Source organism: Heptranchias perlo, chromosome 15 (genome assembly GCF_035084215.1).
Source record: "Heptranchias perlo isolate sHepPer1 chromosome 15, sHepPer1.hap1, whole genome shotgun sequence".
Classification (NCBI taxonomy): Eukaryota; Metazoa; Chordata; class Chondrichthyes; order Hexanchiformes; family Hexanchidae; genus Heptranchias; species Heptranchias perlo.
Genome location: NC_090339.1, coordinates 4,514,127 through 4,532,570, shown reverse-complemented (window position 1 = coordinate 4,532,570; position 18,444 = coordinate 4,514,127). Strand labels below are relative to the sequence as shown.

At 44.9% G+C, this 18,444-nt stretch overlaps 1 protein-coding gene across 1 annotated transcript in view; it reads right to left on the bottom strand.

Moving 5' to 3' along the window:
• Positions 1–18,444, bottom strand: part of LOC137332842 (interleukin-13 receptor subunit alpha-1-like) — a 38,542-nt gene that overhangs the window by 19,016 nt on the left and 1,082 nt on the right. Inside the window, exons 2-3 of the mRNA XM_067996778.1 lie at positions 11,198–11,355; positions 9,591–9,738 (exon numbers count right to left, since the gene is read on the bottom strand). Of these exons, the coding sequence (XP_067852879.1) occupies positions 9,591–9,738; positions 11,198–11,355 (306 nt within the window). The remainder of the gene's footprint in view (positions 1–9,590; positions 9,739–11,197; positions 11,356–18,444) is intronic.

Sequence of the window (18,444 nt, the reverse complement as noted above, 5' to 3'; positions counted from 1 at the left end):
TGTCTTTTGGTCCTTGCCTCAGAACACTGACTGATCTCTGGGCTCAGCACCTTTTGAAGTGTTAATGTATGAAAATTTGCAGGTGGAGGGAACTGCAAAAGTCATGAAATCTAATGGCTGATTTCTGAGGTTGTATTATTATTTAAAATGATGCCAAAATCACAAACATTGGACAAGATGTGGTCAAGTATCATAAACAAACAAACAAACAAACTACCAGAGGGGCAAGACACCACTCTTCACCTCTTAAATGTTAGAGATGGTTAATATCTTAATGGCCTGACGATTGAGAAGAATCCATTTGACCTTCAAACGGGCCTGCTTCAACTTCAAAGAGAAGACAGACATAACTGGACAGTAGCTCCGATGTCCTAAGTCCCCTGCTTCACATGGACCATTCCATTTTGAGGCAGCCATGTGATATTGCATCGGAGAATCTGTTATAAGCAACTGAAATGAACCAGTAGGATTTCAGCCTTTTTATCATTTCTAAAGAGTTTCACCGGGAATTTCCTTTTGGGGTTCTCCCAATCGGCCACTGTAACTTCAGCGGAAACTGTGTTTACCCATCTATCCGGAGATTTCATTGAGCTTCTGCCAAGGATACACCGGCTGATTGTGAGAACTCCCAAGGAAACTCCTAGCATTTATGTATTATGTAATGTAATTATGTAATTTTTAAAAATGTAAATAAATCTATTAGTTTTAGCCCGAGTGCTATGGCCTGGAAGTGTGATATTCATCCCTTTTTGGATTGGACAGGACAGTGTTGTGGGCAGCCCGCAAATCACTGGTGCGTGATTTTTTTTTATTCGTTCATGGGATGTGGGCGTCACTGGCGAGGCCAGCATTTATTGCCCATATCTAATTGCCCTTGAGAAGGTGGTGGTGAGCCGCCTTCTTGAACCGCTGCAGTCCGTGTGGTGAAAGTTCTCCCACAGTGCTGTTAGGAAGGGAGTTCCAGGATTTTGACCCAGCGACGATGAAGGAACGGCGATATATTTCCAAGCCGGGATGGTGTGTAACTTGGAGGGGAACGTGCAGGTGGTGTTGTTCCCAGGTACCTGCTGCTCTTGTCCTTCTAGGTGGTAGAGGTCGCGGGTTTGGGAGGTGCCGTCGAAGAAGCCTTGGCGAGTTGCTGCAGTGCACCCTGTGGATGGTACACACTGCAGCCGGTGGTGAAGGGAGTGAATGTTTAGGGTGGTGGATGGGGTGCCAATCAAGTGGGCTGCTTTGTCCTGGATGGTGTCGAGCTTCTTGAGTGTTGTTGGAGCTGCACTCATCCAGGCAAGTGGAGAGTATTCCATCACACTCCTGACTTGTGCCTTGTGGATGGTGGAAAGGCTTTGGGGGGTCAGGAGGTGAGTCACTCGCTGCAGAATATCCAGCCTCTGACCTGCTCTTGTAGCCACAGTATTTATATGGCTGGTCCAGTTAAGTTTCTGGTCAATGGTGACCCCCAGGATGTTGCTGGTGGGGGATTCGGCGATGGTAATGGCATTGAATGTCAAGGGGAGGTGGTCAGACTCTCTCTTGTTGGAGATGGTCATTGCCTGGCACTTATCTGGCGCGAATGTTACTTGCCACTTGTCAGCCCAAGCCTGGATGTTGTCCAGGTCTTGCTGCATGCGGGCTCGGACTGCTTCATTATTTGAGGGGTTGTGAATGGAACTGAATACTGTGCAATCATCAGCAAACATCCCCATTTCTGACCTTATGATGGAGGGAAGGTCATTGATGAAACAGCTGAAGATGGTTGGGCCTAGGACACTGCCCTGAGGAACTCCTGCAGCAATGCCCTGGGGCTGAGATGATTAGCCTCCAACAACCTCTACCATCTTCCTTTGTGCAAGGTATGACTCCAGCCACTGGAGAGTTTTCCCCAATTCCCATTGACTTCAATTTTACTAGGGCTCCTTGGTGCCACACTTGGTCAAATGCTGCCTTGATGTCAAGGGCAGTCACTCTCACCTCACCTCTGGAATTCAGCTCTTTTGTCCATGTTTGGACCAAGGCTGTAGTGAGGTCTGGAGCCGAGTGGTCCTGGCGGAACCCAAATTGAGCATCGGTGAGCAGGTTATTGGTGAGTAAGTGCCGCTTGATAGCACTGTCGACGACACCTTCCATCACTTTGCTGATGATCGAAAGTAGACTGATGGAGCGGTAATTGGCCGGATTGGATTTGTCCTGCTTTTTGTGGACAGGACATATCTGGGCAATTTTCCACATTGTCGGGTAGATGCCAGTGTTGAAGCTGTACTGGAACAGCTTGGCTAGAGGCGCAGCTAGTTCTGGAGCACAAGTCTTCAGCACTACAGCCGGGATGTTGTTGGGGCCCATAGCCTTTGCTGTATCCAGTGCACTCAGCCGTTTCTTGATATCACGTGGAGTGAATTGAATTAGCTGAAGACTGGTTTCGGTGATGGTGGGGATATCGGGAGGAGGCCATAGTGAAAGAGTAACTGTCAATCTTGTGGCACGTTATCTCATTCACAATTTGGAAGGAAGAACGAGGAGAGGCAATATAAACTAAATGGTACAATTTTAAAGGGGGTGCAGGAACAGAGAGACCTGGAGGTTCACGTACACAAATCTTTTAAGGTGACAGGACAAGTTGATAAGACTGTTAAAAAAGCATATGGGATCCTGGGCTTTATTAATGGAGGCACAGAGCACAAAAGTAAGGAAGTTTTGCTAAACCTTTAGAAAACACTGGTTGGGCCCCAGCTGGAGCATGGTGTACAATTCTGGGCACCACACTTTAGAAAGGATCTTAAGGACCTGGAGAGGGTACAGAAGAGATTCACTAAAATGGTACCAGGGCTGAGGGACTTCAGTTATGTGGAGAGACTGGAAAAGCTGGCATTGTTCTCCTTAGAGCAGAGAAGGTTAGGAGAGATTTAATAGAGGTGTTCAAAATTATGAAGGGTTTTGTTGGAGTAGATGGGGAGAAACCGTTCCCACTTGCAGTTGGGTCGATAACCAGAGGAGACAAATTTAAGATAATTGGCAAAAGAACTAGGGGGGTTATGAGGAGAATTTCTTTACGCAACAACTTGTTATGATCTGGAATGCACTGCCTGAAAAGGTGGTGGAAGCAGATTCAATAGTAACTTTCAAAAGGGAATTGGATATGTACTTGAAAAGGAAACATTTGCAGGGCTATGAGGAAAGAGCAAGGGAGTGGGACGAATTGGATAGCTCTTTCAAAGAGCTGGCATAGGCATGATGGGCCGAATGGCCTCCTTCTGTGCTGTAAGACTTTATGATTCTACAATTTACGCAATAGCACAAGTTTTACTTCACAGTAGACTTAATGTGCTTCTGCAAACTGCCCCTTTGACACCAGTTTATAGGGTTGGAGACAATCCAGAACTGTAACAGTGATTTCACAGTCAAATATCGCAGTAATAAAGAGACTGGGGACAAAACCCATTCAATGCTAATGGTCTTCAAGCAGGCCCATTGATTTGGAAAAACGCCAACGGTAATAAAACAAAACAGGTAACTACAGATGCCTTAGTCTCACATCAGCAGATGGCACAATAATGGAAGCAATCATTAGGGACAGGCTTGTGGAGTACATGTGTGAAAGTAACAGAGTTTCAGAAAGGGTGCGACTTCCTGAACACCTCAAATGGATGCCTGGAAAAAAAGACTTGCATTTATACAGCGCCTTTCATGGCCTCAGGACGTCCCAAATGCTTTACAGCCAGTAAGGTACTTTTTGAAGTGTAGTCACTGTTGTAATGTAGGAAACGCGGCAGCTAATTTTCAGACAGCAAGATCCCACCAACAGCAATGTGATAATGACCAGATCATCTGGTTTTTTTTTTGAAAGTGATGTTGGTTGAGGGATAAATATTGGCTGTGCTCTTCTTTGAAATAGTGCCATGGGATCTTTTACATCCACCCGAGAGGGCAGACCGGACCTCGGTTTAATATCTCATCTGAAAGTGGGCACCTCTGACAGTGCAGCACTCCCTCAGTACTGCACTGGAGTGTCAGCCTAGATTTTGTGCTCAAGTCTCTGGAGTAGGACTTGAATCCACGACCTTCTGACTCAGAGGCGAGGGTGCTACCACTGAGCAACAGCTAACACTATGCTCTATGATATAGTGTACTTAGACCTTCAGTGATGGATAATGAATTGGCTGAGAGAGAGGAGGCCGCGGTACTAGTTCGTGTGATTGATTCAGGGATGAGGAGGTGTCCTTAATGGAGAGCTCCAGGGATTGGGGCCCTGACTTTTTCTGACCTACACAAACAACATGGAGTCAACAACAACAATTTGTATTTCTATAGTGCCGTAATGCAGTAAAATATCCCAAGGCGCTTCATGGGAGTGTTATCAAAACAAATTTGACACCGAGCCACATAAGGAGATGTTTGGACAGGTAACCAAAAGCTTGGTCTAAGAAGTAGGTTTTAAGGAGCGTCTTAAAGGAGGAGAGAGAGGGAATTCCAGAGCTTAGGGCCTAGGCAGCTGAAGGTACGGCCGCCAACGGTGGGGCGAAGGAAATCGGGGATGCCCAAGAGGCCAGAATTGGAGGAGCGCAGAGATCTCGGAGGGTTGTAGGGCTGGAGGAGGTTACAGAGATAGGGAGGCTATGGAGGGATTTGAACATGAGGATGAGAATTTTAAAATCGAGCAGGGTGTAAAACGGCCAGTTGATCCAATTCCATCAGATGGGTTAAGTTAAAATGATCTCCTGAGGAAACCTCCATGTCCTATAAACAGGGCAGAGAATGACCACAGGCTGGTGGCTAGTGTCAGGTATCTGAGAAACAAGGACAGGCTAGAAAACCTCGGGACCCTTCGGCTTTGAAAGGAGGCATGTGAGAAGGGACCGTATAGAGGTGCAGAATGTACCAAATGCAATAGAAAAGATTAATCCAGAGACATTATTTCAAGGTCAACCCCTGCTGGACTGGGGGACACAGGTACAAACTGGTTAAAGGCACGTTCAGGACTGATGTCCAGATGAACTTCTTCACACAGAGAGTTATCAATCCCTGGGACGGTAGGGGAGTGGAGGGAAAAACTTTGGACTTATTCAAGAGACAGTTAGACACTGTGATGGGGAAATCAGGGATTAAACTTCTCGGCCTCTCTCTCCTCCTTTAAGACGCTCATTAAAACCTACCTCTTTGACCAAGCTTTCGGTCACCTGTCCTAATACCTCCTCCTTTGGCTCGGTGTCAATTTTTGTTTGATTACACTCCTGTGAAGCACCTTAGGACGTTTTACTACGTTAAAGGCGCTATTTAAATGCAAGTTATTGTTGTTCTATAGAAGGTTGAGGTAGATGGGCCGAATAGCCTCCGTCATGTGGACTGACCTTTGTGACTGGTTTGATTATTGTAACATCAACTCCAAACTACTGACCGAAACTCAGTGTTACACAACACCAGCCTTATCTGCGTATAGTCATTGCTCTATGCTCCCATTCACTTTCCTTCCTCTTTGTGCATTTTTTTTAATTGAACATTTACTGTTATACTTTCCCCACCCATTCTGCCTCTGACCTCACTCTGTTTCAGAGTTTAAAATATTTTCCTAATCATTCTTCCTTCTCCCTGTCTCACCCCCCCTCACCCTCGCCCATTTTAGAGGGATTCAAGTGACTTTTTGAATCATTAATGCAACCAAATGATTCCCGGATGTGAAAAATTAAGTCAAAAACCTTAGCTGCTTGGTGCTGACCAGCTTATTCATTGTTCCAGCAACCCAGCACCTTTATACATGTAAGCTTTAGATGTTATCTGTGGCTCAGCGGATAGCACTGTCATCTCAGAATCAAGAAGGTTGTGTGTTTAATTCCCACTCCAGAGACTTGAGCACAAGATCTAGGCTGACACTCCAGTACAATATTGAGAGAGCGCTGCACATGTTGGAGGTGATGTCTTTCAGATGAGATGTTAAACCGAGGCCCTGTCTGCCCTCTCAGATAGATGTAAAAGATTCCCTAGCACTATTCGAGGAAGAGCTGGGGAGTTCTCTCTGGTATCCTGGCCAATAACTACCCCTTAACCACCATCACTCAAAAAGATTATCTGATTGTTATCACACTGCTGTTTGTGGAACCTTGTTCTGTACTAATTTCTACATTACAACAGTGGCTGTAAAGTGCTTTAGGATATCCTGATGTTGTGAAAGGTGCTATATGAATGCAAGTTCTTCCTTTATTTCTTTGAGCTGATCGGCAGCACAGTAAGGGTTGTCAGAGCCCCAATATCCTGGTGCAATGACCCTGTATGGAGGGAACCTGTGACATGATTATGTCATATCACCAAGCATGTCAGCATTGAAAAGAAAACTCTTCCAAGTTGAACAGTGGAATGCACTGCCTGAACGCATGGTGGAAGCAGATATTCAATAATAACTTTCAAAAGGGAATTGGATAAATACTTAAAAAGGAGACATTTGCAGGGCTATGGGGAAAGAGCAGGGGAATGGGTCTAATTGGATGGCTGTTTCAAAGAGCTGGCACAGGCACAATGGGCCGAATGGCCTCCTCCTGTGCTGTATGATTCTATGAGCAGTAGCTCCCTACTGCCGAGCGAGTAAGTGCACTGATTAGTGCCACGCTGACCAGTCGATCAGCAAACACATCAGGGTTCCATCCCTAGCCTGTGTCCAAGTTAGTTGACTTAAGCCTGGGTGACAAAGAGCGCCATGGTCAGGGGAGGAGAAAGTCAGGCACTCCCGATCATTATGCAAACGAGCCCCACTGGAAAGTGCTCGGGTTTAGATGGGATCTGAATTGGCTGTGATGCCTCCACAGTCGAATAGCCCAGGCTCCCACATGGAGAATGGCCACTGAAGTGAGGTACCAGAGGGCGTCTGGCTTCAGTGAAACTGTATCCCGCGTAAGATCACACCTGGAGGGCAGAATATAGGGAAGAACACTGCATTACAGTGATCACACGTGTTACTGCAGAACTGGCCAATGGAGCAGCTATGTAGCTCTCAGAGCAAGCTGTAACAAGGGCTAGGCCTGCACCAACACAGTCTGAAGGGACAATGTGTCGCACAAATTAATGGGCGGAGATGAGAGTTTAGAAACCAGTGCGTGTCTGAGTGGTGTGTCAAAGGTCACGACTCCCTCCAAAGTAATAAGTGATTAATGATTCAGCAGCTGCAGCACCTCACTGACAAAATGATACAGTGGCAACACTTCAAACATTCGTCTAGAAAACAGAGAGAAAGAAAAGCAGGTCACTGCTGCCAAGAAGTGCAAGGAATACCAGTCCTTGGCAGGTATTCTAAACTGCATACCTGGTGAGAATGAGGAACTTGCTGCCTCTCAAACACAGTGTTATAAGTCTCCTCCAACCCTCAAACTTTACTGCAACTTTTTCCAGTTCTGCAAGTTACAGGAGTCTGCTCTCTGCTTTATTTTAAGAACAAACTGCAGCCAATTTAGAACTGGTGCAGCTTATTACCAAATCTCTTGCTATTAAAATGACTTCTATCCACAGCTTGGACAGTAGCAAGATTCCTCCAATATTCTGAGTCAGAAAGTCATGGGTCAAGTCCCACCGTAGATTCCCAATCCTGGCTGACAATCCCAGTGCAGTACTGAGGGAGTGCTGCAGTATCAGCGGTGCCACCTTTCAGATGAGACGTTAGACCAAGGCCCCGTCTGCCTTCTCAGGTGGACGGAAAAGATCCCATGGCAATATTTCGAAGAAGAGCAGGGGAGTTCTCCCCAGTGTCCTGGCCAGTATTTATCCATCAACCAACATCACTAAAAAACCCAATGATCTGGTCAGTATCACACTGCTCATTGTGGGATCTTGCTGTGCACAAATTGGCTGCCACGCTTCCTACATTACAACAGTGACTACATTTCAAAAGTATTTCATTGGCTGTACAGCACTTTGGGGTGTCCTGAAGTTGTGAAAGGTGCTATATAAATGCAGGTCTATCCTTAAAGTGGTAATGACCCCGTTACTATTTATAAGGCTGTTTTCCGGGCCTGAGGTTATTTCACAGCAGGTGAAGATTCCTTGGGTACATCATACAGAAACATTGCTGATGACACTGAACAAAATTACTTCAAATCAAATGGAAAAGGTTCAAAATATAAAGATTCCATTTAATGGTATGGTTTCGGACTTGGTGTGATGGTCACATCTCATTAATGTGGAGCAGGATGCTATTCCACACATCAACAACACAATATTTAAAGCAATAACACTATCCTCACAGATCGACATTGGCTCCTGGTCCCCCAGTGCCTACAATTTAAAATTCTCATCCTTGTGTTCAAATCACTCCATGGCCTCGCCTCTCCTTATCTCTGTAACCTCCTCCCATCCTACAGCCCCCCTGGAACACTCCTTTCTTCCGGCCCTGGCCTCTTGTGCACCCCCACCCCCACCACCGCCCTTCGCTCCAAGACTGGCAGCCGTGCCTTCAGCCGTCTAGGCTCTGCCCTCTGGAATTCCCTCCCTAAACCTCTGTCTCTCCACTTCCTTCAAGGTCCTCCTTAACAGCCATCTCTCTGACCAAGCTTCTGGCCACCCCTCCTAATATCCCTTTCTTTGGCTTGGTGTCCATTTGTGTCTGAATACACCTCTGTGATTCATTTTGGGATGTTCTTCTATGCCAGAGGTGCTACTTATAAGTAAGTTGTCCTTGTTATGGAGTAGATTTTTGTCTTTTCCAGCTGAGCGTTAAGCATTGTCCGGGCAGAGCACAGTAAGGAACATCTGGCTGGGAGGGTCGCATGCCCCTTATAGATATCGCTGGGTTTACCATCCACTCCTTGTGGAAGTTCATTAATAAATTTGTTTTCCCCAAGCTGGTCTTAGAATCTTAAAATCTCACAGCACAGAAGGCGGCCATTTGGCCCATCGTGCCTGTGCCAGCTCTTTGAAAGAGCTACCAATTAGAGCAGGTGAGTTGGACTTTCTCCATAGCCATGCAAATTTCCCCTTTTCAAGTATTTATCCAATTCCTTTTTGTAAGTTACTATTGAATCTCCCTTTCAGGCACTGCATTCCAGATCATAACAACTCGCTGCGTAAAAACATTTCTCCTTAGCTCCCTCACGGTTCTTTTGTCAATTATTTTAAATCTGTGACCTCTGATTATCGACCCTTCTGCCACTGGAAACAGTTTCTCCTTATTTACTCAATCAAAACCCTTCAGAATTTTGAACACCTCTATTAAATCTCTGCTCTAAGGAGAACAATCCCAGCTTCTCCAGTCTCTCCAGATAACTGAAGTCCCTCATCCCTGGTATCATTCCAGTAAATCTCTTCTGCACCTATAAATACTATAAATACTTGAACTCTATCAGTACGTGCTGTAGCAAAGGTTGGCTACTTACAGGCTTCAGCACTGATTTTGAGCTAATTGCAGTGGACAAAAAATAATGAAGAAATAGAAGAGAGAGGCCAGCCACATAAGACTGGGCCTCTCTTCCAACGGTACGTTAATGTAAGTCCATTTCTACCCACTTTAGGAGCCAGCTTGTGGCATCCCAAAACCACGCGGCTAAGAAATGGTAAATATTTCAAGGACTAACTTTACAATTCTGCGTTAAACAATCTAACAAAGAGAAACCTTACATTACCTTCTTCAGGAGGGATGTATATTTCAGTCCAATTGCTTTCTTGACAATCATAGCCCTCAGGCTCCACCAATGCCTTCACTCTGAAAGTGATGCCTGTGTTAAGAGTCACCACTTCTGTACGGGTCAAAAACGGATTTATTTTTGTTCCCTGAATAAAAGTAATAAACAATGCATAAATAGGATGCTGGGATACCTCACCAAACCAATCCAGTTCAAGTCTCCAAATGTCAAGCAGCAGCTATACAAAGACCTGGTCAGACTGCACCTGGAGTACTGGGTCCAGTTCTGGTCAGACTGCACCTGGAGTACTGGGTCCAGTTCTGGTCAGACTGCACCTGGAGTACTGGGTCCAGTTCTGGTCAGACTGCACCTGGAGTACTGGGTCCAGTTCTGGTCAGACTGCACCTGGAGTACTGGGTCCAGTTCTGGTCGTCATGATGTAATAGAAGCCACCCAGACTTTAAGGAAAGGGTTAATCAGACTGTCTTGAAGTTTGCTAATGTTACACTGCTATTGATAATCTCTTTATATTGAAGTAATAGTAACCTTCAGCTTGTGCCTGTTCAGTGAGGAAGTACAAGTCATGTTCTAGATGCAACGATCACTGAACTTTTGAATTAAGACTGACTTTAAAGCAATAGTTAGTTTAGATAATACAACTAATTAATCAGTTGACAACAAATTAGTTCGACATCATCCTTTTTAGAAGCAGAAGATTGGTATGGAATGACGCAGATTTATAATTAGAAGTTTCACTTGGTAGAACAAAAGTGATACTATGGATAAGGTAACAAAGTGGGGGAGTTGTAATGGTCTATGGAAAAAAAACTGAAGTTACTGATAAGGGAAGTAGCTCATTAAAATTCATCATATATATAGTTGTATGAGGAAATGCAGAAACGTGTGGACTATCACGTAGAAGGAGTAAGAAAAAGATATAAAAAGTAGGTGTTGGAACTGAGACTTAGGATTCGATTACAGTCTGATCAACCTGTATACCGAGCTCGGAACTGGAACATGTTTGAGTCCTCCGACTAAACTCAATGATGCGGACCCTACTGACTTGACAAGTAAATTATAAGCAAGAACACCCACCTTTACCCCTCCTCCAACACAGACCATATAGGCAGTGAGAGGAGAGCAATGAGCATAATGCACCAAGTGAGAGCTACAAGGAACCAAACTAATCAGCCAGGTCGAGGGAGTCAAGGTGTATGAAATACTAGATGAGACAGAGAGAGTAAAACCTGGGTCTACACATACAGGTATGGCTGTGCGGCAGAGCTAGAGGGCACAGGTTCAGGACGACAAAGGGCATGGTTAGGACAGATGCCAAGAGTATTTCTTTACATGGAGCTTGATCAGCAGTTGGAATGGAGTGCCAGGAAGGGTGGTTGAGAACCAGGACATTGGATTCATTTAGGAAACAGCTGGGTGCTGCCAGAGGAAGATGGTAGGGTTGGCATTCTGGTGTGATGAGATCAAATGGGGTAGAGGGGCTTTTTCATCCCAACCTACCATGTGATCTGGTGAAGGATACAGAAATAAAACAACATTCAATACACACCACACAATGGAAAAGGCAGACAATGGACAATTCAACTTACCTCCCACTCATCTCCTTCGTATTTAAGCGAACTTTTATATCTGACGGGAAAGCTGGTGGAATTTTCGAGATCACTTGGTGGTTTCCAGGCCCAGGTGTAATTAATGAAACCGATCCCCTTCAACGTAACATTTAAATGAGTTGGAGATGGGAGGATCGCTGCAATACAATCACAACAATCACTGAGCATTTCAGCCTGCCACCCAAACATTAGACACAGAAGGAGCAGTCGCAGGAAGGCACTTAGCAGCAAAAGGTCTTTGAATGATTTGGGGAATGGCATCCATGATGTCTCAGCTCTGGGCTGGTGAGACAGCAGTATCAGCAGATTTGAAGGTATCAACCTTAGCTCTCGCCTCTGAGTCAGGTCACAGGTTCAAGTCCCACTCCAGAGATTTGAGCACATCATCTAGACTGACACTTCTGTGCAGTACTAGGGAGGTGTTGCACTGTTGGATAGTGCTGCTTTTCAGATGAGATGTTAAATCAAGGTCCCGTCTGCCCTCTCAGGTGGACATAAAAGATCACATTGCATTATTTCAAAGAGCAAGGGAGTTTGCCCTGGTGTCCTAAATTTATCCCCCAACCAACATCACTAAAATAAAACCGATTATCTGGTCATTCATCTCATTGCTGTTTGTGGGACCTTGCTGTGTGCAAATTGGCTGCCACATTTCCTAATGGGGAGTAGACTCCAAAAATAGTTGATTGGCTGTAAAGTGCTTTGGGACATCCTGAGGTTGTGAAAAGCACCATATAAATGCAATTTCTTCTTTATTGTTCACGAGAACACAGATAAACAGTGACTATTTGCCCCATCTAGATCTTCATTCCTGAACAATATCCGCTCTGAGTCACAAGCACACAAAATGCTTAGATGAAATAAAATATGGTAGTTGGTAGATTTACCCTCCCCCAGTCCTTTCTCCCCCAGATGAGGCATTCCATTTGCACGACTTAGACTAAGTGAATCCAGCTGCCCAACAGGTTTAAATGCCACTGCTCTCGCTCTCTGCACCTGCTGCCAACAAGGAATCATTTCAGAACACAGCTCCCATCTGTGTCGAGCGAAAGAAAGACTTGCATTTACATTAGCACCTTTCATCACCTCAGGATGTCCCAAAGTGCTTTACAAGCCACAAAGTACTTTTGAAGTGTAGTCACTGTTGCAATGTAGGAAACGTGGCAGCCAATTTACGCACAGCAAGGTCCCACAAACTGCAATGTAATAATGACCAGATAATCTGTTTTAAGTGTTGGTTGACGGATAAATATTGGCTAGTAAAGAACTCCACTGGTCTTTTTTGAAATAGTGCCATGGGATCTTTTACATCCACTGGGGAGGGCAGATGGGGACTCAGTTTAACGTCTCATCCAAAAGACAGTGCAGCTCCCCCTAAGTAATGTACCTCAATGTTAGCCTAGCTCATGTGCTCAAATCTCTGAAGTGGGACTTGAACCCACAACCTTCTGTCTCAGAGAGAGAAGCACTACTACTGAGCCACAGCTAACACTTGTGTCAGGTCCCTGCAACCAAGAGCCCTCCAATGAAAGCAGTGAAGGATGCTGCACACACTGGGATAAAATTCCCGCAGAGTTTTTTCCGATCTCCCTGCTGTTTTTCCAGGGTTTCCACAGACCTTCCACCCAAGTTACAGTGGGGGAAATCGCAGAAAGTCCAGGCGACTGTCTTTGAACACACAATCTACAGAGCCAACATTTGAATTCAGTGCAGTTTGTGGGGCACTACACCAAATACATCATTTCAACCACTTGCAATTCAAAGAAAACATAACCTAACCGCAATATAAACTAAATGGTACAATTTTAAAGGGGGTGCAGCAACAGAGAAACCTGGGGGTATATGTACACAAATCTTTGAAGGCGGCAGGGCAAATTGAGAAGGCTGTTAAAAAAGCATATGGGATCCTGGGCTTTATTATTTAACAAGGACATATAAGGTAGCCAAACTTAGTGGGAGGATAGAAGATTGGGAAGTCTTCAAAAGACAGCAAAAAGTAACTAAAGGATTGATTAAGAAAGGGAAGTTAGATTATGAAAAGAAATTAGCAAAAAATATAAAAACAGATAGCAAGAGTTTCTATAGTTATACAAAAAGAAAAAGGGTGGCTCAGGCAAACATAGGTCCCTTAGAGGATGAGACCGGGAAATTAATGGTGGGAAACATGGAGATGGCAAAAATGCTGAACAAATATTTTGTTTCAGTCTTTACGGTAGAGGACACTAAGAATATCCCAACACTGGACAAACAGGGGGCTCTAGGGGGGGAGGAGCTTAATACGATTAAAATCACTCAGGAGATGGTACTCAGTAAAATAATGGGACTCAAAGCGGATAAATCCCCTGGACCTGATGGCTTACATCCTCGGGTATTGAGGGAAGTGGCAGTAGGGATTGTGGATGCTTTGGTGATAGTTTTCCAAAATTCTCTGGACTCAGGAGAGGTCCCAGCAGATTGGAAAACTGCTAATGTAACACCGTTATTTAAAAAGGGTAGTAGGCAGAAGGCTGGAAATTATAGGCCAGTTAGCCTAACATCTGTGGTGGGTAAAATTTTGGAGTCTATTATTAAGGAGACAGTAACGGAACATTTAGATAAGCATAATTTAATAGGACAAAGTCAGCATGGCTTTATGAAGGGGAAGTCATGTCTGACAAATTTGCTTGAGTTCTTTGAGGATATAACGTACAGGGTGGATAAAGGGGAACCAGTGGACATAGTGTATTTAGACTTCCAGAAGGCATTCGACAAGGTGCCACATAAAAGATTAATACTTAAGATTAAAAAAATCACGGGATTGGGGGTAATATTCTGGCATGGGTGGAGGATTGGTTATCGAACAGGAAGCAGAGAGTTGGGATAAATGGTTCATTCTCGGACTGGCAACCAGTAACCAGTGGTGTTCCACAGGGATCGGTGCTGGGTCCCCAACTCTTTACAATCTATATTAACGATTTGGAGGAGGGGACCAAGTGCAACATATCAAAATTTGCAGATGATACAAAGATGGGAGGGAAAGTAGAGAGTGAGGAGGACATAAAAAACCTACAAGGGGATATAGACAGGCTGGGTGAGTGGGCGGAGATTTGGCAGATGCAATATTGGAAAATGTAAGGTTATGCACTTTGGCAGGAAAAATCAGAGAGCAAGTTATTTTCTTAATGGCGAGAGACTGGAAAGTACTGCAGTACAAAGGGATCTGGGGGTCCTAGTGCAAGAAAATCAAAAAGTTGGTATGCAGGTGATCAAGAAAGCCAACGGAATGTTGGCTTTTATTGCTAGGGGGATGGAATATAAAAACAGGGAGGTATTGCTGCAGTTATATAAGGTATTGGTGAGACCGCACCTGGAATACTGCATACAGTTTTGGTGTCCACACTTAAGAAAAGACATACTTGCTCTCGAGGCAGTACAAAGAAGGTTCACTCGGTTAATCCCGGGGATGAGGGGGTGGACATATGAGGAGAGGTTGAGTAGATTGGGACTCTACTCATTGGAGTTCAGAAGAATGAGAGGCGATCTTATTGAAACATATAAGATTGTGAAGGGGCTTGATCGGGTGGATGCAGTAAGGATGTTCCCAAGGATGGGTGAAACTAGAACTAGGGGGCATAATCTTAGAATAAGGGGCTGCTCTTTCAAAACTGAGATGAGGAGAAACTTCTTCACTCAGAGGGTGGTGGGTCTGTGGAATTTGCTGCCCCAGGAAGCTGTGGAAGCTACATCATTAGATAAATTTAAAACAGAAATAGACAGTTTTCTAGAAGTAAAGGGAATTAGGGGTTACAGGGAGCGGGCAGGAAATTGGACATGAAGCTGAGTTTGGATCGGTCAAGGCCCTGTGGGTGGCGGAGAGGGCTCAGGGGCTGAGTGGCCGGGTCCTGCTCCTACTTCTTGTGTTCTTTAGATTTGTGGTTGGGATCAGATCAGCCATGATCTTATTGAATGGCGGAGCAGGCTCGAGGGGCCGATTGGCCTACTCCTGCTCCTATTTCTTATGTTCTTATTAATAGAGGCATAGAGTACAAAAGCAAGGAAATTATGCTAAATCTTTATAAAACACTGGTTAGGCCTCAGCTGGAGTAGTGTGTTCAATTCTGGGCACCACACTTTAGGAAGGATGTCAAGGCCTTAGAGAGGGTGCAGAAGAGATTTACCAGAATGGTGCCAGGGATGAGGGACTTCAGTTATCTGGAGAGACTGGAGAAGCTGGGGTGGTTCTCCTTAGAGCAGAGAAGGTTAAGGGGAGATTTAATAGAGGTGTTCAAAATCATGAGGGGTTTTGATTGGAAACAGTTTCTCCCTATCCTCTGACAGGAGGGTCAGTAGCCAGAGGACACAGATTGAAGATAATTGGCAAAAGAACCTGAGGGGAGATGAGGACATTTTTTTTTAACGCAGTGAGTTGTTAGGATCTGGAATGCACTGCCAGAAAGGGCGGTGGAAACAGATTCAATGGTAACTTTCAAAAGGGAATTGGATAAATACTTGAAAAGGAAAAATTGGCAGGGCTACGGGGAAAGAGCAGGAGAGTGGGACTAATTGGATAGCATCTTTCAAAGAGCTGGCACAGGAACAATGGGCCGAATGGCCATCTTCTGTGCTGTACAATTCTATGACAAGCTCAGGGGAAGCAAATTTATTCATGAACTTCCATGAGGAATTGAATACCAAACTTTCAGGAGCGATAGGGAAGCAAGGCAGGAGGGGTAGCAGCATTAATTCAAGACAATATCATAGCACTCGTGCACGAAGATTTAAACAGAGGAGTGGGCCAATCCTTGTGGTTTAAGCAAGGGATTAGTCAATCCTTGGAAGTATATTATAAATTGCTGAAACAGAGGATGGAGTTTATAGAAAAATTAGAGACCAAGTTCATTATTAGATTCATTCTCACCAAGCTCGTGCGGTTAGGTTTTATATTAGCAGGAGGTTTATAATTGTCGGAGATTTTGTTTATTCAAAACAGATTGGAATAAGGTAAGTGTTTGTAAAACAAAGAACTTGCATTTGTATAGCGCCTTTCATGACCTCAGAACGATCCCAAAGCATTTCACAGTGTAGTCACTGTATGGCAGAGATAATGGCACATGGAATTAAAGGGAATGTGGCCACATGGATAGAGGGCAGGAAGCAAAGAATAGCAGTTCTAGAAAGTTTGTCAGACTGGAAAGGTGGTGACTGGTGTACCACAGGGGTTTGTGTTGGGGTCGCTGTTATTTACTATGTTCAGGGAACAAAATCAAAATTTGCTGTTGACTCCAAATTGGGGAACATGGCATACTATAGCAAGCACTGTGAAAGACTACTGGAAGACATAGACAGACTAGCAAGATGGGCAGGTAGGAGATCTGTATAGCTCAATGCAAATAACTGTGAGATAACACATTTTGGAAAATGGAATGATGAAAGATTTTCAAAGAAATAGAGAAGGACCTTGGTGTGAAGAGACATATGCAATAAAGTGAGCAGCAAAAATAAATGAGGCTATGACAGAGGAAGGTAAGGCTTTGAGTAACAACCAGTGAGTTGGAGCCTCTTGTGAGGCCTGATTACTTTTAAGGAGGTTTCCAGAATTGGCTGCAGGTCTCTGGAGGTGGGAGGTGGGAGGAGAAGGGTAGTAGGGTTGCCAAGTCTGGGTGGATATATTTCATCACATGACCTCCCACCTCCAACCTCCCCACCCCCACGTTCCCCCCATTGGCCACCTGACACGTCCATCCTCGTGAAGCACCTCTTTCCCACTCCAATTGGAAAGGGAACAGATTCTTCGTTAGCCAATTGGATGATACTCGACTGTCAGTCAAACAGCCTTTTATTCCCAACTCCGATATTTTTTAATGTCCCGTGATTGTTCTCCAGGCAGCTTTAATCCATGGAGGGTCCAGGAAATTCCGGCAGGGTTGGCAATGCTAAAGGGCAGGGGATCCGGTGATGTGGGGGCAAGCATACATGGACCTGGTTGCCTTTTCTCATCCAGACTATGTACATTTCAAAAACAGTGCAAGAGTAAAGGACACTCTGGTCTGTCAGACTGCAGCTTGAATACTTCCTCCAGGAGTTAGAAGGTGACCAAAAGCTTGGTGAAACTAATAGCAGTAAGTGTAGGATCTTTAAATGGGTTGCTTTGAATGAGTGTGTATGGTACACAGCATTAAAGAGGAAAGTTCTCTATATTTCGTTCAGCGAGGGACTGGAAGGCACAGTGAGTCTGCACACATCCCCTTCATCTCCAGGACCTGAGTTCGAATTTTGCCCACACTAATAAAAACACCACCACCAACTTGCATTTATATAGCGCCTTTAACAGAGTAAAACATCCAAAAGGTGCTTCACAGGGGTGATTATCAAACAAAATTTGACACCGAGCCACATAAAGAGATATTAGAACAGGTGACCAAAAGCTTGGTCAAAGAGGTAGGCATTAAGGAGCATCTTAAAAAGGAGGGAGAGGCGAAGAGATTCAGGGAGGGAATTCCAGAGCTTAGGGCCTAGACAGCTGAAGACATGGCCGCCAATGGTGGGGCAAAGGAAGTGTTGGATGCATAAGAGACCAGAGTTGGAGGAACACAGGTTACAGAGGCATGGAGGGGCGAAGCCATGGAAAGATTTGAACACAGGGATGAGAATTTTAAAATGGAGTGAAAGTGCTCATTCATTTGCTAATGAGCGTGCAGATTACTGAAAGCTGCATTCAGTTTTGGGAGAGCAGTGTCTGCATGGAGTGAATGGGCTCAGTGGGAGCATTCCTGTCTCGGAGTCTGAAGGTTACAGGTCTGAACCTCACTCCAGACAGCCCTGGCAAGCTGGTCTCTGAATACTAGGGTGAGATCTGGTGGGGTACTTGTGTCTCATGGGAGTGGAATGGTAATCCCTCTCTCCACCGCCACAAAACCCCCCACCCACCCCCCCCAAATTGGATCCAGCCCCTGGGAGGGAGTTGTAAGTCAGGCTAACTATCTGCCCACATCGAGAGGGCATTGTTACAGGAAAAATCCAGGATCTAAAGTCAGTAGAAGAGATGGGTTGTCTCATGTGCCATACGGCACAGAAGAGAGAAATATCTGTGTACCCCTCTCCTACTCTTACACTTGAACTGGGGAGCTGGACTCTGTGGACACAATGACAATGAGCTTTGCTTTTGACATATAGACCCCACAAATAGCAGATTCATAGGAGTGCACATCAAAAATCTGTAAAGAGCAAAGATGGGTTCATGTTTTGTG